Source organism: Oppia nitens, unplaced genomic scaffold, assembly GCF_028296485.1.
Source record: "Oppia nitens isolate AA-2021 unplaced genomic scaffold, nextdenovo-longstitch-racon4-pilon3 scaffold6_pilon_pilon_pilon, whole genome shotgun sequence".
NCBI lineage: Eukaryota > Metazoa > Arthropoda > Arachnida > Sarcoptiformes > Oppiidae > Oppia > Oppia nitens.
The window spans coordinates 1,236,528-1,254,197 of NW_026533250.1; the positions used below are offsets into that span (position 1 = coordinate 1,236,528).

Sequence of the window (17,670 nt, forward strand, 5' to 3'; positions counted from 1 at the left end):
TTTTTCTCTCATTTTGCTCTCTTTTGTTATCAATATTTTCTTTTATGATTACTATAGTTATCTAAAAGATAGTCCAAATTGAAGGACTGATACATTATTGTTTGGGTAAGTGAAGAGTGAATGAATAAAAATTGACAAAATATCATTCATTGTACTAATTATTAATAAATACTAAATAGTTTATTATAAGTTAAGATCACTATATTATTATTATATATATAAATATTATTTTTAAGTGTTTTGACAAATAAATAACTTTTTATACTATTTATATAGAAATTTGATTAATTTTAGTGGTTTAGCAATTATATTATTCATCAAATTTCTAAGTAATCATATAATATAATTATGTTACATAAAATCTATTTCAAAATAGATGTGATTGATTTTGGGGGAATAACTTTAAATGACTAAAAAAACTTAATCAATATATTGTTAAAACTATATTTTTGATAATTATGGGTAAATGGAAATTTCTAATAAATATCCATAAGAAAATCCCCTTACTTATAGCATTTACTGTATTATACAGTATTTGGGAATACAGTAAATGTTTTATATTTATTTATACTTAGGCGTTGTTCACATATTACGTTCGCACTTGAGGGGAGGGGGGTTGGCCAAAGCGAACTTTTGCGAACGAGGGGAGGGGTATAGTCTTTAAGAACGTTCGCATTTAGATAATATATTATTTCTTGTGGTGGGGGGGGGGTAGCGGTTAACGACATGCGAACGTAATTTTTTTAAATGACTACATACGAACAATTGCGAACATAGGGGAGGGAGGGGGTCTAGATTTCTTAAAAAATGCGAACGTAATATGTGAACCACGCCTTATAATTTTTGTAACATTTTATTCATAATTTAATTATATTTTTACTTTAATGTAATTAAATGAATTAATTTGTTTACTTTGAATGTTAATTAAAATAATATTAATAATTAATAATTTTTTTATAATTTTGTTATAAATATAATATATTGTTGAAACATAACAGATATTAATATAACAAAATTAATATTGGAAAATTAACATTGATAGAAATTTTTTTAGGTAACTTTCTAGAAATTTATCTTTTTTTGCCAACTCTATTTTTTAAGTAAAACTATTTTAATGTATAAGGATAAAGATATGAAAGCATCTCAAAAGCTATAATATATAAATTGTATAAATTGTATACATTGTATAAACGGCATATTAATCTATTTTATAAATGATTGAACATGTGTTTTGACATTTTATAAAATTAAATAATTTTCGATTAAAATAACTTTCAATAAATATTTAACTAAACTAAAATTGAATAAAATGCCATGATATATCATTTTACTGTGAATTTTAATATATTTCAAATTTTAAAAAACATTTATTTTATTAACAATAACTAGTTTGTCCCGAGCAACATGTATAGCCGTGCAATTCTTTTACTAATTTAAAAATATTTACTATAAGTAATTTGAATGAGACTTAATTTGTTTATACAACTACTACATAACCTAATGTAACAAAACTACTGAACCAATACACATTAATTCGACTAAACTTTTGAGAAATTTTAGTTTTTATATATATTTAAATAATTTTAATAAAAATTGAAAATTTAATTTTTGCGAAAAAAAATTTGCATTTGAAAAAAATTTACTGAAATTTAACACATGTAGCTAACATGTGCCATAAACTCACACAATATAGCAAAGTGTAATTACACGACACACCAGCCTACCTGTCCCTAAAACCTACCTGAGCTCAACAAAAATTTAAAATTTCCCATAGAAATAACATTGCTTTAAATTAAAATTGAAAATTTTAACACAAATTGAAAATTTTTGCATTTGAGAAAATTTTGCAAAAATTTAGCACATGTAGCTTACCTCCCGGTGCCCTGTAACTCATATAATATAGCAAAGTGTAATTAGACGACACCAGCCTACCTGTCCCTAAAACCTACCTGAGCTCAATAATCATTTAAAATTTCCCATAGAAATAACATTGCTTTAAATTAAAATTGAAAATTTTAACACAAATTGAAAATTTTTGCATTTGAGAAAATTTTGCAAAAATTTAGCACAGGTAGCTTACCTCCCGGTGCCCTGTAACTCATATAATATAGCAAAGTGTAATTACACGACACCAGCCTACCTGTCCCTAAAACCTAACTGAGCTCAATAATCATTTAAAATTTCCCATAGAAATAACATTGCTTTAAATTAAAATTGAAAATATAACAATATATTTTTAGCTTTGAATTAAAAAATGGTTGTTGAGGAAGTGTGCACACATACAAACAAACAAACAAACAAACAAACAAACAAACAAACAGACAAAACAAATGTCTTAAAGTTATTAGGATTAGAATTTTATACAAAATTAAAAAATATTCACATTAGTAAAATTTTTTAGTATTATATATTAATAAATATTTATTAATTTTAATACTATAACAAATATTAATTATAATAAATAATTTTATCTTTTGTATATTTCAAAATAGAAAGAATATCATTAATTAGAAATTTAATATAATATTTAAATTAAAATCATGTACTTATTAATATGATATATTATTGTGGAATTATGACATTTTATAAAAAGATGTCTAATTTTCAATTTTTATTAATTTTATTCAGATTCATATGAATGACATTAAAATAAGTTATTTAAATAAGTATAAAATTTAAATATAGATTTATATATTAAATATATTTATATTGAATATATAATTATGAATAGTTTACTATTAAATAATGTTAATGAAATATAAATTAACAATTAAAATGATGATTTCATTAATAGAAAATGCTAATTTTACTTTATTATATACTAGAGCTCTCATTATTGATAAATATTACATAAATTTTTATATATTGAAAAAATAATAAAATTTTTAAAAGCTTATGAGTAGTACTTATCAAACTATAATTTGCTGAAAAACTAACTATTTATATAAAATATAATTTAAATTTCATAAACTTATAAAATAAATATATTATAATATATTGTATAGTTTTTTAGTTTGCTAGAATAAAATTTGTTATTTATTTATTTTTTAAAATTAAATTTCTAAACTCTTGCTCTTACTCTAAATAATTGTATATTTGTTTTTATTAATATTTTTTATTCAAAATAATGTGAATAATTTAAATTATAAGTGATTTTAAATTTTGTTATGTTTGTAAAAACATTTTAGTTTTTATTGTAATAAGTTATTGCAAATTATGTCAAATAATATGGTTTCATCATTTTTATTTTTTAGCAATATTTTATTAATTTTAAACATAAATTCTTTTACGAGAATTGTCTGAAACTTTTATCTTTAAATATTTAGGTCAACTGACCCTTAAGTATAATAAAATAAAAACATACTTTTAATGTAAATATGAATGCATTTTAATACAATTTTTATGTGCTTTATTTTATTTAAAATTACATCCAATTTATGAATTTTAAATATAAAAATTTTTACATTTCTTAAACTCTAAGACTTAAAATAATTTAAATATATATATATATATATATTATATAATCTTAAATAATTTAATTAATTTAGCTTAATTTAATAAATAAAATAATTATTAATTAGTAAAATTTATTAAAATTAATATTAAGATATCAGATATATTGTAAGTTTAGTTTAAACAATATTAATATTTCCATGAATTTTAGAAAAAAATAAATAGAAATTTTAGATAATTTATACTCACAATTCTATAAAGTTAGCTATTTATATTATTTTAAGTTATAATTTTTTAAACAATTTAAGCTATTAACACAAAACTTAAAACCAAAATATACTAACTATTTTACCCCACTATCTCTAATTGTAAGTCAAAAGCCTTCAATTGTTATCAATATATTATTAATAATTTTGTTATCAAATAAATTCATTATAATATGATATTATTGGAATTGTTAATATAATATTTTTTTCAAAATAACAAAAATTAAAACTTTATATAACATAAAGAAATCATTATTTTATAATATATATAATAAAAAAGAATTAATTCTATTGTTTTACTAAATATATTTATGAATTAATATAATATGAATTCAATGTTAGTTTTATATTAATATTTTTTTTAAAAATTATTTATACTAAAAAATATAAATATTTGAATTAATATATTATTTGTAACCTTCTATAATCAAACAATACAGTACTAATATATATATATATATATTAAAGTAGACATCAAAAATGAACCGACAATTGTAGGTCTGTTTCCAAATATTAAAAATAAAATAATTGTATAGTTATATACAGAATAGTATTGTAAAAATTGAGTAAATCGATAGCAATCATAGTGAATGATGCCATGAAATGCTATGACAACTTACAATTTTTCTCTTATTAACCACCTGTGCTCACACACACACACTTCAATTATATACAACAACAATATATTCACACTTAAATATAGTGCATAATCATTGTCACAAAATTACTATGGGATTAATAATGTTTTAATGATAAATGTGTATACATTTCAAATAAAGCTTAAATATGGGTTATTATGCACATTGTTTACATTGTATTTGTAAAACTAGTTATACTGAATAAAAATATCGATAAAAACTAAGTTCACTTTCCAAAGGCATACAATATATTGTTGTAAATTAAGTTTATTGGTTGAAAAATGTTGACATAAATGAGGACAAAACTGTGGACACAATGGCATCCATTAATTGAGAATTCAATTCACGAAACGTTTTCTTAGGAGAAGAACAAACGTGAGAACAAAATATTAACAAATCCTATAATTTTATACTTTATTCTTGATTTTACAGAATATTCTGTTTGTTTAATATACAGTACTGCCTATCAATATGAAGACCTAACATCACAAACGCATCCATTGTATGGATCGGCAAAAAACTAATAAGAATTTGTATAATAATAGTTAAACATAGGTTTATATACAAATGTATTATTATTATTATTATTACAAACAACATGTTTTATCCTACAAATGAAGACAACATTTTTCTGAATACAATTTTTTCAAACCAATATTTGGTATTTTCAGAAATAACTAATTACTACTAATGTTAATATAAAAATTTATATAAAACTAAGTCAATTAAGCTATTAATCAAATAAATACTCACGTAAACTTCAAGACAAGTAAAAATTTACTATTTATATAATAAATGTTAATTATTCCAAAATATCAATAATATTTGTATAAATAAATTTAATTAAATCATGACTTATAATAATTATAATGAATTAAATTAGAATGAAAATGAAAGTAAAGTTTACTGCATTGCTATCATATATAAAAATAAGACATTCAAACCATTGCATTATTATTATTATTATTATATTCAATAGATTGTTATGTTTTTATAGCTAAAGTATATCCAGAGCTATCTATTAAATAAAAGTAGGGGTGAGTTATATAATATAAGAGTGTATTCTTGATAAGCATTTGTATTCATCAATATTGTGTTCAATAATATTACCTATTATTGCTTGTTATGACACATATGCCGTATAAAATTATATTTATAATTTACATATTTCTAAACATTAAGAATCCAATATAAATAAAAATAATTGCTTTGTTTATAACATTGATCACACATTTAACATAACCCACAAATTTTATCTTATTTTCATATTTTCAAAGTAAAAACACAAATTATTAAAAGTTTTTTTTCATTTTTAAGACTTTAATAATTGTTTGACATTCAATACGTTAAGTATTCAGTTGTCATTTATATGATTTATAAAAACAACAAAGAATTCAATATAAAAAAAATTTGTCTCATTATTAACGATAACAATGCTTAGTATAAACTGTAGTACAAGACTGTATAGTATTGTATAGTATATGTAGAGTACTATAAGCTTTAGTATAGAATAGTGTTGTATTATAAATGATTGAATGAAATTCAATCAATTATATTATGATCGTTACGTACGAGTCGTACGACAAAACAATTCCCCAATTCGTGTATTTCTTTAATTCCTGTCTCATGTTTATCGTCTCTAATAACGATCGCATCAAATATAAATCACTCGTAAATATTGCACTCATTTTCACTACAGTCTTATAGTTAGACTTTTTTCTTTTTCTTGCTTTAATTCTCAAGTAGTAGTAGTAGTAGTAGTAGTAGTAGTAGTAGTAGTAGTAGTAGTAGTAGTAGTAGTAGTAGTAGTAGTAGTAGTAGTAGTAGTAGTATTTGTTGTTGTTGTTGTGTAGACACCAATAACTTATAAAATTTGAAAAACATTAAAATTCTGTTGATTTATTGAATTTTTTTGTTTTAACTTTAAATCAATTCATGGATGAACTGAATTCAGTTATTTCAATAATTTTTATTATTTTAAAAAATATTACTTTTAAAAAGATTAGTTATTTTCTACTATTTTAGGTTAAATTATAGAATTATTCTAAATTTATTATTTTATTGATTGCTTTATTAGTGTTATTCAACAACAAAAATGATAAATCTAACTACTGTATAACTTTTAAAATATTTATTGTATTTAATAAATTGTGATTATTTGCATTTTAGTTATACAATTTAATGTCTAGATTAAAAAGATTTATCTATCATATATACGGTATTTATGTATTTATATTTTATTGTTTAAAATAAATAAAATTTGAAAATACAGTAAATTATATCAATCTATTAGTTTTATAGTTCAATATTTTTGATATTTTTTGAAGATTAACATTCATTGATTTATTAATAATTATTAAATATTTATTATGGTATATTTTAATGATATATATAATTAAATTATAATAGTTATTTAAAGCAACATTTTTTACAATTTGTACATAAATTTAATAATTAATACATAAATTCTCGAGATATTAATAATTAATAAAATCATTTTAAAAAAGTGTAAATCGTTGTTATTGTTATACAGTATACTGTAATATAAGTGATCAACAAAATGATTGATCTAAAAGTGATAAGTTGTGGCAAATCAATGATAAATCTAGTGTTTGTTTCACTTTTTATATTTACATCAATTTACACATTTGTATCGCTCTTAACATTCGGAAGAGTCTATGATTCAAATTGGATACTCTCTGGTGTTGGCATTTTGGCCACAATTCATCTACTGATGGCTCCCATTGGATATGTGGGTCTATGTCTGAACCATACAATAATGGTTATCACATTCATCATTAGCGCATCCATTTGGATACTACTAATAGCTATTTATCTCATCCTATTCATTGAAATTTGTATTATTTGTTATTTTGTTACTTTTGTGAGTAAATCTTAATTTAAGTTATTGTATTTATAGTTGAAGACGAAAACTACCAGTTTATACATAACAGTCCACTACATCTCACAATTTTGGGATCATATATAATAACATCACTGATTGCCACATCTATTGCATCCATTAAACTCCTCAATAGATATTAAGTAAATAAAATATCCAAAAATTCGTCAATTGTTTTTAATACATCTTATTATGAATTAATATAATTAATATATTCAATACTGAATATGTATTTTGTATTTACGGTAATAAATATTTAATAACAAAATAACTTATTTTTTATTTGATCCAAAATATAGTATATATAATATTAAACAAAACAAATATTTAATGTCAACAGATATCTTGTTTCCAAATATATTCATCTCTATAAGTATTACCATCGATACTATCATATGATGAACAGCTCTGTGAACAGGTATAGACCACAAGTGTTCCCCAATCGAGTGAATCATCAGTTGTTGTGATAATTTTGTTCAGCAAATAAGGCATAACTTGAAACTCAAATCTTCGCTCACTATTACAGTACTGACACTTCGGTATCGGAAGTGTTGGTTTGTTTTTTGTTGATATCCATAGCGGTTCCATCAGTTCATTGCTATCACTATCATAACTGCAATACCGGATCACTTCATCATTTGATAATTTTTTAAATTTATTGAACACACTTTGCTCTTCATTCTCCACTTCTTCATATTTGTCTAAGTTTTGTGTCTGATATTTACACTCATTCTTATCCATAAACTCTTTGTATTTTTGCATTTCTCTCTCTTCAGAATCCGATTCGTTGTCATTGTCTTTATTGTCTTCACTGTCATCAGAATCTTCATTATCTCCAATAATGAGTTCAAATTCTTGAAAAAGTATTGATTTATGATTTAATGGCAAAGATGTTGTGTCAGTGATTCCACACAACTCTTTATGTTTGCCTTCTTTCCAATCAATTATTTGGTGATCTTTTGAACAGTAGTTCACTTTACGACACTTCGCGCACTTGCTTTTGGCCTCAAAACCACAGACAACACATAATTCGTGTCCAAACTGTTGTGGATTTGGATCATAATTGGTATCATCCGAGTCATAGTTTGGCGGATCAAATGAATAATATGTATTAATTCGTGGCAATTGTGATCTCAAAACTTTAAAGTGATTGCAATTGTTGTTAAAACAGCAAAAGACAAACAAAGTTCTGTGAAAAGCGCTGTCTTTAGACTCAATCGGAGCATAGATTTGCAGCAAAAACCGCAACATCTGCTGACAATTAGGACACTTCATGTCTACTGAAGTCGGTATTGACTTGAGCTCTAAAAAGACTGGTTTTCCACCGACTTTTGACGGGAAGTACTTATTCTTCAATTTATATCTTCGGCCAATCGGTTGAATGAATCCCAAGTCTATGAATGACATCTTTAATAGTGTCCGACAATGAGTTTTTACCGCAAGAGTTGACCACAAAAAAGACAAACAAATGACATAACATTTGAAACACGTTTTGATTGATTCAAACAATTCAAACATAAAGGACGTCAAAAACATTGCATTTGTTTTGGGATTCAATTCATAATAAATGACAAAACATTTCATTCAACTCATTGTTAAGTCACTGATCGCCGACTTATCCTTTAGTTGACCACTAAATCACATCATTTGATTAGATATTTGATTTCAGATTAAATGACCAAATGATGGATAATTGTAAAGATGACAACAGTTTGCAAACTTTGTTTGAAGACAACAGTTTGAAGATTGAAACCACTGATCATAAAGTTAATGACATTTCGTCATTAAATAATGAAAACAATGATTGTTTGGATCAAATGGATGTCAAAATTAAACCTAAAGTAAGACATAATTCACAAATATTGTCTCAACAATTGGTGACCAATCGTATGGACAACTGGAAGGGCTCACCAGTTGTTAATTACAAGACATTTAGGAAGTGTCACCAAAACTCATCACAAACTTTTAAACAGGAAGAATGTATTCGCGTGAAGAAAATCTGCAATAATTATAACATATCTTTTGATGAAAATAATTGCAATGAAGACATCGATACAGAGTTTGAATTATGATTTGTTTTAATTATTGTTTTAATGCTTAATATATTTGTTTTGATTGTCACAGAAAAGGTGTTAAAAGGAAACTCGAGTCCGAAGACAACATCGATAAGAAGGCATGTCTTTCGATGGATTAATTGATTGAAATTTTGATAATATGTTAGCATTTAAATCATTTATATATATATATATAAATTAAGATATATTTTGTGTTAAAAGTTGATTGTAATTAATTTAAAACCAAATATGTGTTCAAAAATCATTGATTATTATTATTTAATTGCCATATATTTAGTGTTATATTTATGGTTGATATTCATTAAAACATTTATAAATGCTTTTAATATTGTTTTAATATTTTAAATAAATTAATAGTAAATTAAAGGAAAACAAAATTTTAACAAAAAAATTGTGTTTTATTAAAGCAATGAATACATGAATCAAATGAAAGCCGTAATTGATTTGAAACAACAATTGGTTTGTTTTTAGTCAACGAAAGGCTGAATCACTTTAACGAATAGTTTTGAAGTGTTGTTGTCGTCACTGATATTATCCATAATATTTGACCACAAGTTATACCACAAGTTATACCACAAGATATGTCTGAAATTAAGCAATGGTTTCTCGGTTTACCACAATTTACTCGATATTGGTTCGGCCTTTCGGTGGTCTTTCCATTGGCCGGTCGTATCGGTCTTTTGAGTCCATATCACATGATTTTGACGACAGATTTGATTAATAAGTTTCAAGTAAGTGGTGTATGGGATGTACTAATGGTGATAATATTTGATTTGATTGTTGTTATTGAATGTATAGTTATGGAGACCATTGACAGCCCTATTCTTCTATCCGATGAAATTTCATTATCTCATTAATTTGTATTTCTTGTACAGCTATTCCATTAGATTAGAGAATGGTATTAAAGTGAAGATATGTTTATGACATGAATTTACAAATAATTACTTAATTGTTATCTTTTAGAGCAATTCAATGGACGTCCGGCTGATTACTTGTTTCTTCTGATATTCAATTGGTTCTCAATTGTCGTATGTTTTTATAGACATTTCATATCCAATTATATGGTGTTTGATAACAGATTTGGTTATTATTGCAGATCATATCACTAGCCATGAATGTTATGCTTCTTATGGATCCAATGGTTTTGAGTGTCCTTTATATTTGGTGTAATCTAAACAAAGACATTATCGTCAACTTCTGGTTCGGCACTCAATTCAAAGCCTTATACTTGCCGTGGGTTTTGTTGGGCTTTAATATAATTATGGGCGGAGGGTATGTCAATACCGTTGATTATATAATATTTTTTACATTTTTAAAATTAATTGATTAGTGGCGTGGATGAGATTATTGGTATCATTGTTGGCCATCTGTACTACTTTATAATGTATAGATATCCTGAAGAACATGGCGGCCAATCGCTCCTTCAGACGCCATCAATTTTATATAATTATTTTCCTTCAACTCCTGGCAGGGGATCAGTTTACGGAGGCTTTCAATATCAACCGCCACCTCAACGATCTAATGACCAAAACAATCAAAGAGGTAGTGGACGTCATAATTGGGGATCGGGTAATGTGTTGGGCAATAATTAAATGAAATTTTAATTTTAAAGAGTTTTATATATTTTGTATGTTTTTGTCTGAATTTAAAATATTTAAGATTTAAAAAGATATTATATGTATATAATAATTATTAATTGATATATAAGACAATAATTTATTACTTAAATCGTAATTATTATTTTTTCAATTAAATCTTATTAATATAAAAGATTTTTTTGTTACAAATTGTTATTTATGTGCAAACAATATATTGATTATCAATACATTAATCCCTAAATTCTGTATATGAATTAATTAACGAATACAGTAAAACTTATTTACTAAAAATAATAAAAAACAATTTTTATTTATTTAACTTAATCATAATTGATACTAATAAAATAAGTCATTAATTTATTGATTGTAATTGATGTTTGTTTGATTTGATCCAATCATAATCGTGACACTGTTTTATTATTTTTTCATAATTAGTTTCTTTAGTCAAACCAACCAATTTTTCTGCGATTAACTTTCCAATTATAAACTCCTAAATAATTGTTAAAAGTTTATAATTAATATATATATATAACAAATTATAGTCTAATAATTACTTCAAGAAGTAGAGCCAAAACAAAGTGAACTAAAGTAAGAGCTATTAAAATGCCTCGAAATTCAAACGAAAAATTTTCGGTTTCAATCTATTATATGATTTTTGGATATCATAGAAATTGATTACATTTTATAGTTATAGCCTAAAATTAATAACTTATAGGTATACCTCAAAAAAATTGGCTGTCCAACTGGGATAGTCAGGTGCTATACATATGTATAGTGTTAATAATGTGGTTATTATAATAACGGTTAGCAATAATTCTAAATTAAATAGATATTCATATTTAAAGAATATTATGACATAAATGGAAATACAATTGATTACTGTTTGTATAAATAGGTTTCCTATAGGGACGACCTTTTGAAAAGACAATAACTAGTGATATGTATTGAAACACTTGAATCGTAAACACCGTGTAATTGATGTGCGATTGATAGTCGAGTTCATCACTTGGTTTGTGCACTTCATACCAGTCTTGTTGCCAAAGAAGCATAACTGCTGTCATTTGAAAAAGTAATACTAAAACCAAATGCAAAACTATTGACGATAATTGAGTTATGCTTATGAGGCTCGTTGGCGGTCGGATTGGACTCAGCTTATAGTGAGCACCTGTTCTGCCAACTAATCATAATATTTTAGCAATAATTTTATATTATTTATTGTATTATAATTTATAAAATAATTAAACAAACTTACAAAGGAATACATAAAGAGATATAAGAAGCATATCTTGATATAAATTTTGGATATCAGTTATGTTTGAGCGATACTATCAATTAAATAACAAATTATTATTATTACTGTATTAATAAATTTTGATAATTATTTGTTTTGTAGTAATAAATACCGAATAGAGAATAAGCACTGCAATGAATGATGTGATGTTATAACAGGACATATACTTTATTATACCGAACACCGATACCAATGAAGCCCTGCCTTCCTTTAGTAGTACTAAAACACATGAGATATTTGGTGTCTTAGATGTAAAAGGAGAAGCAACTGAAGCCTCAGTTTCAGCTAAACTTATGCCACAATTAGATGTTTTAAGAGCTCCGACATCATTAGCGCCGTCGCCTTTAATATTTACAAAATATATACATTTAATACTACCAGTTGTTATTGATTTTTTAAAATCACAAATTACCTGTCTAATAAATTATAACAATTTAGTAATTTGATTTAAATGTTAATATAAGTTAATGTCATTTACCATTGAGACTATATATCCGTATTGTTGAAGATCTTCAATGAGTTGTTGTTTGTTTTCGGGTGACATTCTGGCGAATACAGTGCCACAAACTATCAGTTTTGGTATTAGATATGAGTAGTAGTCGTGAATTATTTTGAATGTATTTCCTGTTAGACCCAAATGAGATCTGTTTTCAATTTGTAAATTCACTTCTTTTAGCGATTCCTTGGAATTCTTGACCGGATTCTTGTATTTGCATTCAAGTCTTGGAGTGCCATCACTGTCGGTAAAAGTGTCGATAATAATAATCGGATCATTTTTATCAATGATGTGACACTCTTGAGCTACACTTAAAGCTGTCATCAGATTATCTCCCGTTGCCATCAATGTTCTTATGTTTGCTCTTTTTAATTCATCGATTGTTTCGATTGTTTTATCTTTTAAATTGTTTTTCATAACAACCAAAGCCAGGAAAATGAGATCAATTTCGAGTTCATCTCTTTTCGCTCTTTGAACTTCAATATAATCCATATCTTGTAATGGTTTGTAAGCCAACGCTAAAACTCTATAACTTTTTTCTGTGTATTCCAACAATTTTTGATCAAAATCTTTGGGAACAGTATTTGGATCGCAAAGAGTTGCTATTACTTCAGGCGCTCCCTATAATAATCTAATGTTATAATTGTTTTACTTAAATAAAAACTACAATACCTTTACGTATAGTTGATATTCATTTTCACACAACACCCGAGTGATGACAGACATACGGCTTAAATGTGATGAGAATGGGAACTGTCGTAATATTCCGACTTGAGGTGAGTCATCGACACCCATAACATATGGAGGCTTTACTATAGTAGGCGCCAACAGATCATATTTACTTGAATCGCTAACTTCAGGCTCTTCTAACACCCATTTAGTTGATTCAAACATTATAATATCCAATGGATCGCCAATTATATTTGAATCTAATATAGTCAGTGAGTGACAACTGGCCACACATATTAATATTGGACTCAATTGTTGATCTTCCAAACAAGTTATAGGATCCGTAAATTTTTTTGTTTTAAGATTTATTGGCAAAACTTCAGCCAAACTGAGCTCATCTTCAGTAAGTGTTCCGGTTTTATCAAAACAAACACAATCCACACAACCAGACATATTGATAGACTTGGGTGACATACAATAGATCTGATTAGCTCTGAGTCGGTTATCAACAAAAATACTGGCGATTGTCATAGAAGCAGGTAATTCAGGTGGAACCGCTACAAATTATTAATAATCATTATTATAAATCAAATCATTTTGTAATTTATAGTAATTTCTATTAAAAATAATTTTATTAATACCTATTGTAAATAAATCAAGCGCTTTGATTATAATATCGCCTAAACTTTCATCGCGTTTTGCTTTAATAACAAAAGTGTATATAAATCCCGACAACGACAGGCATATCATTATTATAATAAACTGATTTATGTGTCGATTAAATTTAAAGTCAACCGGTTTAGGGAACAGAATAGAGCGAACCAACTCTCCCTTTGCAGTCTGAAAACTGGTACGAATGACAACTGCTTTAACCTTTTGATTGCCATAATATCGGGTTTGAATTACTTTAGTTCCCGAAAATATAATGTGTTTGAAGTGGTGTTTGTAATTGAACTCCGAAGGACTCAAAGGAATACCAGTTTTCATGACCGGAACACTCTCTCCGGTTAACATACTTTCGTCGACAATAGCGTTACCATTGAGAAGGACGACATCGCATATCATTTCAAAGTCATTTGATGGCAATACTATGACATCTCCCGGAACCAAATTGTTTGAGTCTTGTGTCTGATATACGTCTCCTCCCTTCCAGACCTCAACCATCTGTTCTCCGCCGACTGTCTTTCGAAGTTGTTTTTGATTTCGACGAATCTGAAGAACACTTGAAAGAAGGGAAGCGATAGACATCACCAAAATAAATGAGCCGTAATAGTAGTACTCATCCAAACACCACAGTATAATAGCCGCCACTTGAAACACATAAAAAGGAGTCAATACTTCTTTGAATAAAATCTCAAAATATGACTCGACTTTGATTTCAATTTTATTTTCACCAAAAACTAGAGCTCTATATATATATATGATTTAATTTTAATAATTAATACTACAGTATAAACATACGAGAAAAGTCAAACCTTTGAAATTGTTGTTCATCTGTAAGACCCCTGTGTTGACCAATTGTTTGGCAAAGTATATCCCGATCTAAACCATAAAGTTTTTCAAATTTGTTGGTCTTTTCACTCCAAAGATACCGAAGCTTTTTGTTTATAAAATATCTCAAAGAACTGACACTTTGAAAGTTACCGTCAGATTCTGGGATCACATATTTACTGTCATTGTTCTTATTATTGAATAAAACCACTTTTTCTGTAAATATCTGATTATATTTATCCTAATTTTTATAAATAACATAATTATTAAAATTTAGTGAACAATTTATATCAATTTAGTATCAAAATTACAATCAGAATCACAGAATCTGCAACATTTGATGAACATCTTCTATGAGTGAAATACAGTTCCCAATGAGGTCTCCAAAAGAATAGCAATTTTAGGATAAAAATCGTCAAAATTATCAAAATATAAGTTAAGATACTTTTAAGCCAATGTTTCTCATAATAGAAAATTTCCTATAAATAGACTTATATTTAGAATTAAAAACTTATATTTATTAGACAATTATACCATTTTTTCGTCGTCATCGCCAATATTATCGGACAATTTATTATTGAAATTAATATTTTTATTTTCATTATTGTCAGGAAATTTGGATTGTATGCCATCCCATACTTTCATGCCTAACAAATTCAATTGTAAATTACTTTACAGTACTTTAGAGACAAGTAATTAAACGTTTGTTGGATTCAAAATTAAATGATCACTTTTTAAAAGATTTATCAAATATTATTGCAATTATTTGTGAACACTTAAGATTTTAATCAAATTTGTTTGACGTTATTTAACAATATTAGTTTTATATCAATTTTATTACATAAATTTATACTATTAATTAAAATAATTAATTAAATAACAGTGTAATTAATGTCATAAAGCATTTTACAATTTATTATATTATAATATACAATTAAGCTATCTTTTAATATCATAAACATTCAACTAATTAAAAACTTTTATTAAATTTTATTGATAAAGTATTGTAAAAATGAACTTGGCAAACTTAGCAAATTTAATATTATAACGTACTATAAAATATTTAATTTTTAAATTATCATATTTTGTAATTTATCCGGTTTATTTTATTTATATTATGATAATAATATTTATATTATAAATATTTCGTCATATATCTACAAATTCTAAAAATGTTGTTTAATTCAAAACAAAAAATAAATATTTAATATATATATCATTATTATTATTATTATAGAAAAAATTATAAAGAAATAGTATATAACATAAATCCTGAACTAATATAAATTTATATCCAAAATAAATAGAATAAAATATTAACTAATTTTATTTTATTTATAATAAACTACTGTATATTTACACCAATAAAATATTTTTCAAATGACTTTATGGTTTTAGGTTATCTTTAATATTTAATGTCCAGTATTTATGGTACAGTAATATTACAGTAATATTACAGTAATATTACAGTAATATTACAGTAATATTAATTATTATAAATTAATTGTCTAAACTTATTGTCTAAATTTATTTAGTGCTTTGTAAATATTTTTACGCAATCAATGTATTCATTGCTCTTTTTTATAACTATTAATTTTTATTTGTTTATAATATTGATTTTATATTTAATATAATTATGATATCAATGAAGATTATAATCAATTTAAAAAACATTTGCTTTATTATGACACACAGGCCATCAATATTTTGTGTTAAAAGATAATATTTGATTAAATAAAATAATTTTGAAATAATGTTAGCAATAAAACAATAAAATGTAATATTGTTTATAAATAACTAATTAAAAAGACAGAAGTTTACAGTAATTTTAATTATTCCTATTCTAACAATAATTAAATATTAAACTAATTGCTGTAAAGTATATAAAATATAATTTTATTGTACATTATATAATTGATTTACAGTATATTATTATATAAGTCCATTAGTACTATATTGAAAACATGCTAAATAACATGTAGTCTAAGTAATAAAATTGATTTAAAGATTATTATGAAAAAAGATTATTAAAGTATTTATTAATTTTTTTATTTAAAAATTATTATTTAATTATATATTGTTTATTTAAATTTATGTTAGTATTTAATAAAACATTTATTATTATTATTATTGTAGCCTTAATAACAATTACCAATGATAATATTATAATTAATTAATTTGTTTATTTGTCAAATTTGTGTAATATTCAAAATGTCAGTTTCATAGTATCATTCAAAATATTTACACAATTATTAATGTAAGTTAAATATTAACAAACAAGTAATTTAATTAATAATTTTTTATTGACTAAATGTTTTACAATTTAATTATTATATTGTATTTTATTTATGAATAATATCATTAATATTAATAAATAATGAAAAATGTAAACAAATTTGATTACAATTAGAAAAATTGGTCTTTTTAAAGATATATATTATATATATATATATATATAAAGATTGTTATGAATTGAGAGAAAACAGTATTTATATGTTTGATTTGAGGGACAAAAGTATATCTAAAAAACGTGTAAAACGAGGCACAAGAATACAAATTCACACAATTTGTTGCTTTACTAACAAAAAACACTATTAATTAATAGATCAATGAATCTCTGTATTGTCACTAAATATAAATTGCTTACACATTGTTAAACAATATATATATATAAATAAAACATCATTCAAATATACATTTTATTATATAATTTAGCAAAACATTTATTTGAATGCCATTATTAGTGCCGATGATGTCAGTTAACTCAAGACTCTTTACTCAATAGAAATAA

At 24.7% G+C, this 17,670-nt stretch overlaps 5 protein-coding genes across 5 annotated transcripts; 2 read left to right on the forward strand and 3 right to left on the reverse strand.

Annotated features, from left to right (window-relative positions):
• Positions 1-7,551: 7,551 nt before the first annotated feature.
• LOC128963013 (programmed cell death protein 2-like) lies at positions 7,552-8,843 on the reverse strand. The gene has a single exon (XM_054309477.1). The coding sequence runs from the start codon at positions 8,841-8,843 to the stop codon at positions 7,593-7,595; it is 1,251 nt and encodes a 416-aa protein (XP_054165452.1). The 3' UTR covers positions 7,552-7,592.
• A 98-nt stretch (positions 8,844-8,941) lies between these two features.
• On the forward strand, positions 8,942-9,453 carry LOC128962387 (uncharacterized). Its single transcript, XM_054308759.1, has 2 exons — positions 8,942-9,318; positions 9,384-9,453. The coding sequence occupies exons 1-2, from the start codon at positions 8,942-8,944 to the stop codon at positions 9,451-9,453; spliced, it is 447 nt and encodes a 148-aa protein (XP_054164734.1).
• Positions 9,454-9,768: 315 nt separating this feature from the next.
• Positions 9,769-11,083, forward strand: LOC128963016 (derlin-1-like). The gene is made up of 5 exons (XM_054309481.1): positions 9,769-10,065; positions 10,133-10,232; positions 10,298-10,362; positions 10,431-10,606; positions 10,665-11,083. The coding sequence occupies exons 1-5, from the start codon at positions 9,916-9,918 to the stop codon at positions 10,924-10,926; spliced, it is 753 nt and encodes a 250-aa protein (XP_054165456.1). The 5' UTR covers positions 9,769-9,915; the 3' UTR covers positions 10,927-11,083.
• Positions 11,084-11,190: 107 nt separating this feature from the next.
• On the reverse strand, positions 11,191-12,566 carry LOC128962388 (probable cation-transporting ATPase W08D2.5). Its single transcript, XM_054308760.1, has 7 exons — positions 12,336-12,566; positions 12,185-12,257; positions 11,813-12,109; positions 11,654-11,748; positions 11,487-11,573; positions 11,341-11,422; positions 11,191-11,216 (listed from the first exon to the last, which is right to left on the reverse strand). The coding sequence occupies exons 1-7, from the start codon at positions 12,384-12,386 to the stop codon at positions 11,191-11,193; spliced, it is 711 nt and encodes a 236-aa protein (XP_054164735.1). The 5' UTR covers positions 12,387-12,566.
• Positions 12,567-12,677: 111 nt separating this feature from the next.
• On the reverse strand, positions 12,678-15,605 carry LOC128962389 (polyamine-transporting ATPase 13A3-like). The gene is made up of 6 exons (XM_054308761.1): positions 15,414-15,605; positions 15,191-15,358; positions 14,864-15,120; positions 14,030-14,796; positions 13,392-13,945; positions 12,678-13,340 (listed from the first exon to the last, which is right to left on the reverse strand). The coding sequence occupies exons 1-6, from the start codon at positions 15,522-15,524 to the stop codon at positions 12,678-12,680; spliced, it is 2,520 nt and encodes an 839-aa protein (XP_054164736.1). The 5' UTR covers positions 15,525-15,605.
• Between the last annotated feature and the right edge of the window lie 2,065 nt (positions 15,606-17,670).